General features: G+C 48.8%; 3 protein-coding genes across 3 annotated transcripts; all 3 read right to left on the bottom strand.

The window, feature by feature from the left end:
* Positions 1–66: 66 nt before the first annotated feature.
* Pmar_PMAR017370 (hypothetical protein) lies at positions 67–1,212 on the bottom strand (the record flags this gene model as incomplete). The annotated part of the gene is made up of 1 exon (XM_002772093.1): positions 67–1,212. The coding sequence occupies one exon, from the start codon at positions 1,210–1,212 to the stop codon at positions 67–69; it is 1,146 nt and encodes a 381-aa protein (XP_002772139.1).
* Positions 1,213–3,127: 1,915 nt separating this feature from the next.
* Positions 3,128–3,990, bottom strand: Pmar_PMAR017369 (bax inhibitor-1, putative; the record flags this gene model as incomplete). The annotated part of the gene is made up of 5 exons (XM_002772092.1): positions 3,128–3,202; positions 3,366–3,515; positions 3,565–3,670; positions 3,718–3,791; positions 3,847–3,990. 5 exons carry the CDS (start codon positions 3,988–3,990, stop codon positions 3,128–3,130), a joined length of 549 nt encoding a protein of 182 aa, XP_002772138.1.
* Positions 3,991–6,424: 2,434 nt separating this feature from the next.
* Pmar_PMAR017368 (vacuolar ATP synthase 16 kDa proteolipid subunit, putative) lies at positions 6,425–7,867 on the bottom strand (the record flags this gene model as incomplete). The annotated part of the gene is made up of 5 exons (XM_002772091.1): positions 6,425–6,927; positions 6,979–7,167; positions 7,215–7,356; positions 7,642–7,672; positions 7,740–7,867. 5 exons carry the CDS (start codon positions 7,865–7,867, stop codon positions 6,695–6,697), a joined length of 723 nt encoding a protein of 240 aa, XP_002772137.1. The 3' UTR covers positions 6,425–6,694.
* Positions 7,868–10,594: the final 2,727 nt, after the last annotated feature.

The following is a 10,594-nucleotide window of genomic DNA, read 5'->3' as shown; positions in this document are numbered from 1 at the left end:
CCGACAAGCATAGTATTACATGGCAACAAGCCTTTGCAATGTGACAAATGGGAGTGCAAATGGCAACTACCCCACGGCCTTTCCGTAGAAGCGGGATCGGCTCAGTATGCGTTGCTGTCGGGCGCCTGATGCCCTACTCTGGGAGATTCCCCGTAGCATTGACTGAATGTAGACTTTCGAGACACCCCTGTTAGAGAGAGGACTGTCGCCTTCATCGTCTCGGCTCGCAATGAATGTCTTGTAGAGCTTGGAAGCACTCATGGTCAGAGTTGAGTCTATGTGAGTACGGCTCTGAACCTTGTTGGTGCTCGCTCTCTTCTTACTTCCACCAACACGAGGTGCTTTACCATTGAACGGGACAACTTCATTAAGTGACTCAAGAGCGTTCTGAGTACCATCTCGATACTCTCTAGACAAGGAAGAGTCGAGAGGCGCCGCATTCAACTCGTCACGCTTCCGCGACGCTACATCCACTCTGGGCTCGACTATGGTATTCTCTTGACGAACATTCACTTTGTTAACAGCTTGCCCGGCCATATTGTCTATCGAGGCCTCAGTGAATCCAACGGCGTCCTCTTCAGATGCCTCAGATATGCTGTTCAACTGCAGCGTCTGTGAACTCCCATGGGGACTGTCACCTCGAGGTTTCCCCTCGGACCTGGCCTTGACCCTATTGATGGCCTTCCTTACGATCCTCTTACTGCGCCTTCGCATAGATTTGGCTATTATATGATCGAACGTAGACGTTTCGTCCGCCGATTTCGTCGCCTGGTGGGAATCAACATGACCCAGACTTTCGAAGGCTTGCGAAACGCTGGCAGGAGGTAAGACTGCAGGCTCGTCGGTCAAACCCGGGTCGTCCCGAATAGAACTCCCCGTATCCTCCAACGGCATTTGGTCGTCTCCACCGGTCGACGTAACAGTCCTTCCAGCTCGGTCCGGTTCATGACTCGTGGCCCCTGGCGGTGATACGCTGGCTATAAGGCTAGTAGCCAATGCCGTCATGCTAGCGCCGAAACTAATGAACATGTTCTCCACCTCTTTCGACGGGTTGGTGTCTCGTTGCCTGGTCAGACCATCCAAGCCAGAAGGAAGGTCATTGGAGTCCTTCAACGTACCGGTTGGAAGCGGTAATGGAGCAGCAACGGCATCACTCGGGAGGTATTCGCGAATGGCAGGCTTCTGATTGGTCTTCGGAGAACTAGGGATCATACTATTGAGAGGTGTCTCACTATGATGATCAACCAAGCTGCGAGTCGCCTCGTGGCCCGTGTCGGGATCCTCCTCCAGGTTCTCGGGGGCATCCACAGACTTCTCGAATGGAATTCCTGTTGGCTCTCTGGAAGGGCTTACGTCACCCTTCCTCCCTAGACAGGATCTGTTCTTGAATGATTCCATCCTCCCACTGCGCTTAAATGACTTCGAAAAGTGGTCGACGAAAAGTCGAGATGAGTAATGGCTATACACAAGGTTCAGACTCTTACGGACCACGCTAACCTGACGCGGCACAGCCGTGCGGAACAGTCCCCTCCGAGGAGTTGGCTTAGTCCGCCGCGACACTTGCAGCCTCGGACCTAGCAGTTGACCTCGCTGTGGTAACGTCAGAGAGACCAGCGGACCGACTGGTCGTAGCGAGGCGACGTCTTTCATCGGAACCGCTGAGTTTAGGGGTACTTCCGGAGAGCTGTTGGCTACGAATCCTCCTCCTGACGTCACTGAGGTCGTGCCCTTCTCCATCGTCACCATAACCATGCCTCCCTCTGGCTTTTCCCGAATCGAGTCCCTATCTAACGTCACGGGGAGTACAGGAGAAGTCGAGTCCTCTTTACTGGTGACCGCCGTGGTCTGAGAGGAGACGACCTTCGTACAGTCCTCCACACGCTGACGCCGCTTCAGCAATTCCTGTCTGTGAGCGTTCTCTCTTTCCTCCTTAGCCCAGGCCTTCCGCACTTCCTCAACCCGCAGCTCTCTATACAGCACAGGATGAGCCGCCCAAGCATGGAACTGAGCCTCTCCTCCATCACCATGGGACTCAGGACGGCTGCTCGGAGGGGGTACTGTCTGTGCTCTATAATGTCGACTGGGACTCTTCAGAGACCGTATCCCTCCTTTTTTGAGTTGACCGCGGCCATCCGACGAACGACTTGCTACGTCCGCTGCGACTCGTTCTGATGGGATAGGAGTCGATATTTTCCGGAGGGGCTCCGATGGTGGTCCTCGCAGCGGTTTGGGTGGAGCCCATCGCTCATCAGAGACTCCCATGCCGAGCCTTTCCTTGTCAGAATCCTTTTTGGAATCCTCTTCTGGTCGTGATAGCGACGTCCAAGACTCTACCATGGAGGGTGTCGACGCAGATGTGCCTCGCGATTTCTCGCGTGTCTCCAAAACGCGACAAGTCAAGTCGTTGAGGTAGTGGTCAATGCCCTCATCTAGCCCTCTGAGACCAGGCAATTCCACTATCCCATATGGAGACAACTACTCACCTGGCCGGCTGGGACGCGGCGATTAGAAGAGAAATGTTCTTCTCACCTAACGCGTCCAACGAGCTCCGACTGCTGAGCACCCGCAAAAGGGACCGCAAGGCACTCCGCAAGACATTCTCCGCATGGAACTTTCGATGTGGGCTTCGGCTGCTTCCCATCTCAACGGGTTTCACGGCATCCCTAAACACTGATGGAAGGGACAGTGTGAGCGGTCGCTCGGGGCCTACCCGCGATCGGCGTGCGTCAGTCGAATGTCTTCATCGAGTTCCAACACTAGCTTCTCCCGCCTGGCCGCTTCTTCGGCGAGGAGGAGGTGGGCGCCGATCTCTCTCCTCACGTCACGTGCGAGTCCCGGCAAGCCTCGACGAGGGGAAGCGAACGTCATCGGAGAACAGCCAACAAGCTAGGAGTTCAAGACACTTACAACGGGACGTTGAAATTGTGTAATAGGGAGAAGGAATGCGAAGTATATCTTTCCCTATGGGAACGACGCACAATCGCCATCCACGCAGTTTCAAAGACGACAACCCATCACGACTGCAAAATTCCTCCATACGGAACCATCAATTGGTATACAACTCAACTCATACGAATACAAGAATCAAAGAGAAGATTGTGATGCCCGCAACGGCTCAACGGGAATCTTAGCGTCTTCGGCGTCTGTCGTCGTCCTTCCTACGACCCTCCGAGTTCCTCATCAGAATGGCCAAGATTCGAATCTACAGAGAGACATTCGCAGAAACTTCCTCGCACGTGAAACAAGAGGACGAGATTGCTCTAATCGCGACACATTGACAGATGCGACCCAAACGACCATTCTGATTTCATTCATGCATGAACAGGGTCCACCGGGAAAGTCAAATGAGATCAACTGAGACTCACAAAAATAGCAACAAGGTCGGTGTAGAGTTCGCCTGCAGCCTTGATAGGGTCTCTGTAGCCGCTGTAGAAGGACTCGATGGCCACTTGAGTGTCGACCAGGACGTAACCCATGAACACCAAGAGCATTCCATAGAGGTTCAAGTTGAATACCTAGATGCCTTCAAGCATGAGCAGCGCTTAGTCTCCTGAGACACATTACCAAGTTCGAACGGAAGAAGATATTCCCGATGTTGACTAAGGCCATGTACAGCATCACCGAGCTTAGAATCGAGCCTAGATAGAGCCACTCTCGCCTACGCGAGAATCTGACAACGCATCATCACGATCTCGCGACGGCTATTGGGAATACTACATGGCACACGCAGAAAGGCAGGCGAAGATGGCCAGTGTGCCGTAGAAGGCTGTCATAAGCAGGTCTGGATCAATCTGCGATGATATGCGTAATAATTTGAGTCATGAGCTCGCTTCAAACAGATATTACCATCACCGAATAGTGAATGAGAGGTCCCAGAGAGGTTCCTTTCAAGAAGGCGAATCCTCCAAACATAGCCAAGCGCTTAGGGTCGATACGGTCGTTGTAGGGGTCAGTGGTGTACATCGACCCCATCAAGAGAGCTATGGACATGATCGCGGTAATGAAGGAGCCTATGTGCGCAACCTGGCATAGTGAGCTACAGTGAACGAAACTATCCCACCCCCAATACTATAGTACATGTATGTGGAACCAACAGCCAGCTGCTGTGCATGCCACGCCGATCGTCAGAATCCCGTATCTGAAGTCAGCTAAAATTGAGCCGTCTTCTATTTTTGACTAGCTGTCTCAAGCGCCGAGAGACATCTCGTATAGCGCCCTAGTTGAGACTTACATTTTCTGCAGATGCCTCCTAGCTGGAGCGTCCAAAGGCTTGAAGCTGAGAACCGCCGCCGGGTTGAACCTCGACGCGGTATTGAAAATGTTTGCGAAATTTTGCATAGTGAAAGCGCTGCCCACGACATAAGCCACAACTCCGCGAAAAACACAACAACTCTTCCTCAGTGAGTGACAACAACCACGGTATGTGAACACCATTGTTATCCGGAATTACGAAGTACTGCGAAAGCAAAAATCCGGTGGTACCAATACGCGACACAGGATCAACAGCACATCCCGCCTCTCTTGCATCTCCTCGCCCCGTTGCGCTTCTGAGCCTCCTTTTCAGCCTCGCTCTCGATACCCGAAATGCCTAGACAGAAAACCATGAGGAAAATGCGTGTGGCAATGAATCTGGTTAGTCGTTCACATGACTATTCAATGCAAGGCTAAACTGAACCTTTGCCCACCATAAAGATTCCCCACTCCTCCATCATAGTACGTGCCGTATGGGGTACCCGCAGTGCCGACAGTCGCGTAAGTGGGATACCTTTTCGAGACAAGTTTGGCGATTCGCGATTTAGTCCATTTGCTCACCCATATGGGGAAGCATAGTGAGGCTGCTCATAGGCGGCAGCATGTTCAGCTTGGTGCTGGAGAGCATAGGCAGCCCCCGGTTGGGCCGCGTATGTATATTCCCCAGGCGAGTTCTCCCTGGCTTGAGCGCTGACAAGCGACTCAATCACGGCACAAAGACGAGAATGGGGCACTACCGATGATGATCATCGGAGCGCCCATGCGAGGGTTTCGAGGGATCAGGCTGTTTACTGAAAAAGACAGGCCAATCTACTCCCGCAGTACCTTCCCATACTACCCCGCATCAACAACGGTGTAGACGGGAGTTCGATTGGCAGCCGAACCTGGCATAGCTTGGCCTCAAAAAATCAACTGAGATCCACAGAAATCACATCGACACGGTAGTGGTGCAGTCTGCGAGTGACAGGCAAGACCGACAGTAACACTGTCAGCCTTTGTTCGAATGAGTAGGTCTCTAGTACTACAACGTTACAAGGTCGCCGACCATGGCGCAAGTGAAACAGGAATGCCAACTATGATAGTAGTTGCAAGAGAAATCGCTGAGAATCGTACTGAGCCAAGCAAACGGCCAGGCCAGCCACCTCTCTCATCCGATTGAACTCAAAAATAGATACCCCTGGCAACACGGCCATACGGTGAGCCATAATTACCAGTTCGATCCAACAATAGGACATGGACAAACTAACCACGGTTTACCCGCAGCTCCAAGTGTCTCCTCGACAACGTCAAGGCTTGAAGCTGCCGCAGTGAAGACCTCACAGGCAAACGAGCGGCAATAATGTCCACTGCGAACTCTTATGATGTACGACGCCAGATAGCTCCATATCATCCTAATATAGGACCATATTGACCTAGAAGGCATGACATCATGAGATCCAGATAGCTTCCATAGCAATACGCTCTCACAAATCGATAATCAGAATCTGGATCCAAGAGCAATTTTCGTAAATGTAACTTTTCCCAACAACTATACACCCAAGCTGATAAGGAACAGACTCATTGAAAACGCAGCAACAACAGGAGCGAACGAAATGGAGTTCTCCAATCACAACAACAGTAAATCTACAATTCATGTCATTAGCAACAACCCATTTACAACAACGACAGCAACACCACTCCGATGTCTCGGCCACTGACGCTCCACTACACACACTAGTGATTCTCCCACCCACTGCAGCCCTTGAGTCATCCTTGAACGTCTCAACCAATGCGATACTTGACCGGAACAGAGAATATCACGACCGATGCGAAATGCGATACCACCGAAGTCTCATGAAGATATAACACCGCGTGAAAAGAAGCGAACAAGATATTCGACTTTGCTGCTCGGATAAAGCGTAGCGATACAACCATGTGCGGAATATACATGGCACTGAGAAACCTCCAAAATCTCAAGGAGAAAACTTCCTACTAGCGCAAAAGGTGGAACGAATTTCTATCAACGACGGTACCGACCCGCCCACTCACCGAACTGTGCCAAGAGAACTGCTTCGGGCGTTCACTCGCCCGTGAGGCATACAGGTGGAAAAAGGGGAAGAACGATAATTCCTCAACACCATTAACATTGACAACAAAATGACCCTTCCCATTAACACAAACTGCCTAGCAGTTCACTCCGATGAAGCATTTACCACCACAATTGAACCACACCAACCAGCGTACGACCAAATATTGGAGCGGACGACTAGACAGATGAGTCCAGTAATGGTAGCGGAATATCATCAGCACAATAATGGTAGTAGTTAGCTAATCGCATTAAAGGAAATACGATGAGCCTATATAACTCTTATTATCATCTTAACAGAAGCTTTCCGACTCCCACCTTCAACAACGACATCAACCTCCCTTAGGGCGGCGACTGACGAGTTGAATGGAAGACGACTTACTGAGGAGCAAAGGAGCTGCAAAGACCGGCACCCTTCTCAGTGGCAGTAGAGGCAACAACAAGACCGACAATGAGACCGTATAGACCCAGAGCTTCGGCGAAGATCAAGATGAGGATCATACCGACGAAAAGCTTGGGTTGCTGGGCGTTGGCGCGAACACCAGAATCACCGACGATTCCGATGGCCAAACCGGCGGCCAGAGATGAGAGACCAACAGTCAAACCGGCACCTAACGAAAGAGAACAAAATCAAGTTCACTCTACTCCGACTGAGGACTTACCGAGATGGGCATAGCCAGAGTACTGGGAGTAGGTAGCGGGGGTATCCATCTTACCGTTAATAATAACGGAAGTGATGAGACCGTAAATACCCAAGACACCAGCCATAACGACAGGAATGATAGATCGCATCACGAGATCGGGCCTCATAACACCCATGGAGCAGATACCGACACCAGACTTAGCGGTACCTAATCAAGGGGGAGTTCAACCGCTTCAGAGGAGGCAGCAGACTCACCGTAGGCGGCACCGAGGTTGGCGAAACTGATGGCAGCAGTGATACCCATGAAACCGAAGAAAGCAGAGCTGGGCTCGCAGGCGGCAAGAGCGGTTGAGGCGGCGAACATATCCACTAGTAAGTCGTTGAAGAAAAACTTGAACTGGCAAGAAGACTATCGAGTAAAAAATATGCACAACCTCACTAAGCTGTTGCCAACCGAACACAAAACTCCAACGTTTTTACACGAGGAAAAGATACACAACCATGCTTATAAGGGTAAAACGGAAGTTTCCCCTTGCTGAGCATCACTCTGAGCTTGAGGGAAACTCCCCCCCGACTCACACGAAGGAAACTTACCACTTTAGATGAGACCGGTTGCTAGCATCACTATCGAGATACAATAGTCTATAAGAAAAACTCCAACAACGAGTTTGGCACACCTCACATCCTGCGCCTGCTCATCAACGACAGAACTCCTGTCCCTCGAGCATCACAATTAGACTTGGTAAATACTAAATCGTCTAGCAAAGCACATGTTCTTACCTACCCTCCGTGTTGGCATCAGGGAAGGGTACCTCCCCTGAAAACAGACCGCCTAGCCCGAGAGGAACAGTCCACTCGTTGACCTGAATGATGAAGTAAGAAATCTCATACGAGACGTCACGAGACATCGAGGCTGGAAGACTGGCGAGCTACGGCTAAAGATAAGCTGAATAGTGAAAACGGCTATTTGAGGAAATGCAAGAGTTCAAGATTGTCATCTGGTGGTCATCGGAGAAACCGTAAGCGCTTCTTTGGACACATCAACTTTCTTGTCCAAAGTTAAATGCTTATCAAGGTGTCCATTACTCAACCCATGGGCTATGTTTCGACAACTTGAAACGTAGTGGCGCTCGCCCGAAAATGTACAAATTGGACAGGAAATGTCGAAAGCAACACCATGGGTGATCTTTGGACAGGTTTTTTGGACAACAAATACGTGTCGACATGTCCAGAAGGACATCTCGCCTCATTTGGACAACATCTTGTCCAAGTGGTGTCCAAAGGTGGATTTGTCTGCATTTCCCTCGAAAACTTGTCCAAAGCTTGTCGTTGGCACTTTTGGACAGTTCATGGTGAGTTGATAACGCTATCTTGCAATCTCGAAGCTTTCACACTTAGCGATATTAGCATAGATGACCGATGGCACACAATTACGTTTGGATCACATTGATTGCAAAGCTTCAACAGTTTATCTTCAAACGCATATGTCGCATATGTCTTTCGGTCCCGTACCTTGCAATTGTAAGCAAATTGTTTGATACAACACTACATATAAAGGCACGCACGTTTGGGCGAACATGTTTACTCATCACACACGGATGTAAATCAGATTTACTAGATCTCATTGAACATTTAGGAGTCATAACCTTCGAGGCAACTGAGGACGGATTTATCGTGCGAATGTTTAACGGCTGTAATTCATTCAATATTTCTAACTAGATTCAGTGGAATGATTGTTTGGAGAAGTCTGGCGGTTAGGGATAGTTTCTTCGTGGGACTCCTCCTGATTCGCAAGTCTCGAGACCTCTTCCGCCCTAGAACAATTACATCATGTACTGAACTCACTCGGATTATCCGACTCGGATATCGGTAGACTCGGGATTCTCGGGATTAACATGCGAGTTCATACACGTGATGTAAGTATACAACACAAGCTCTTTAAGTCAGTCATTGGCTATGATCCATAGCTGAGCATAGTTGATGAAGCGTGTACACACCGATTTTTTACACCGTCTGTCTCCCGCGATATTTTGAGCGTTGAGGTTTGCATAGATTTCTGTGTTGAGTTTAGTGTGATATACACTTCTGGTGCGAAATGGCAGTCGACTATTGGTCCGCACCTGATTCTAGTAGAATCATTCCACGTTGCACTTGTATTGTGTTCGATAATAACATTGTTAGATCGTGAATATTGAAACACAACATGATAAGGGCATTTAAAACGGTATATCTGGTTATTTTCCTACTGGGAACGGGAATGGGAGTTTGATAATCTCACGGATAATCTCACTAATCTCTCCATAAGTTAGCGAGTAATGTATAAACTCAACTCATAACGATCAGGAGAAGGATTGATTACGGCTGATGAAAATTGATAATACTGATGTAAACTGATTGCATTACAGACTTTGTTATTGGATAGGAGTTCTACCTCCAAATACCTCGAGTACAATAAATAACATAAGATACTTCGGAATGCTACGAATACTTACAGCTTCGCAACGAGTCGAAATAATAGACATGCTGTGTTAGAGCAGCTGATACGACAAATGACTATTAAAGTTTCGATCCTTCTATTTCGAAATACTTAGAATGATCGTCCGCTATCATCACGGTTCTCACTTAGCTCTTCATCTCCTATCTCATACCGAGAGTCAGCCACATTGATACACAGTATCATGCCCTTATTGTCATAGTAGCAGTAGCAGCGCCGTTTTGAACACCACTACATAAACAGTGATACCATTTTCGACACCCATCACATTGAATCATAGCCCCACGGACTGCATCTAGATCATCGCCAGGTAAAAGACAAATAGCACAATCAACTTCATCCACGCTCTCACATGGTAGGAAATGCCGGTACACTATCCTTACTGCAGTCTCAGCCATAATGCAAAAACAACACCGACTAAAAGATTCCCTCTCTCCCTCACTCGAAGCCGATTTCGGCTAGGCGGCCAGCCAATGCTTCGCACACATCAGCGGCTTTTGAGGTCTTCGATAGTCGGCGAGGGTGACCAGTCCATCTCCGCTGTTTTTTGGTTTTTTTGGTTTTTTTGGTTTTTTTAACATCGCCATCTCATCTTATCAGCTGAGCTGATTCATCTCTCGTGTCGCAAAAATAAGAAAATTAATAGCCTCATCGAAAGCTAATACTATTAAGGAACTATCAGGAATTTGCATTGTCAGATAAATTTGAAACATTTATGGGCGAGCGCATTCGAGACAGATGTCCAAAGGTAATCTGTGCCACATCCGACACATTGTAGTCCAGATTACTAAATATTGTCCAAACATGTCCAATTGATCAGAAAGCTGTCCAAAGGTCGCTACAGGCGTAATTGGACAACTTGTTGATGAAAAAAAAATATTCGACAACTTCATGTCCAAACTACTCCCTTAGGTAGTTTTTGGACAGACTGTCCAAAACTTAGTCATGAGATTCGTTTTGACATCCCTTGCTGTCCAAAGGGCTTTCGACAACTTTATGTCCAAAGTTGATGTGTCCAAAGGTCACGCAATCGGAGAAACCTTTCCACTCGATTTTCACGGAGACAAGTATGCAAAGAATTCGATCATCTCGTTCGTGGGCTGTCTACTTTGATTGCTACTGCATCACTCGTCCGTGAGTG

Source organism: Perkinsus marinus (assembly GCF_000006405.1).
Source record: "Perkinsus marinus ATCC 50983 genomic scaffold scf_1104296962102, whole genome shotgun sequence".
In the NCBI taxonomy this organism is placed as follows: domain Eukaryota; phylum Perkinsozoa; order Perkinsida; family Perkinsidae; genus Perkinsus; species Perkinsus marinus.
Note: the sequence above shows the minus strand (reverse complement) of the source record. Positions and strands in the feature narration are given on the sequence as shown.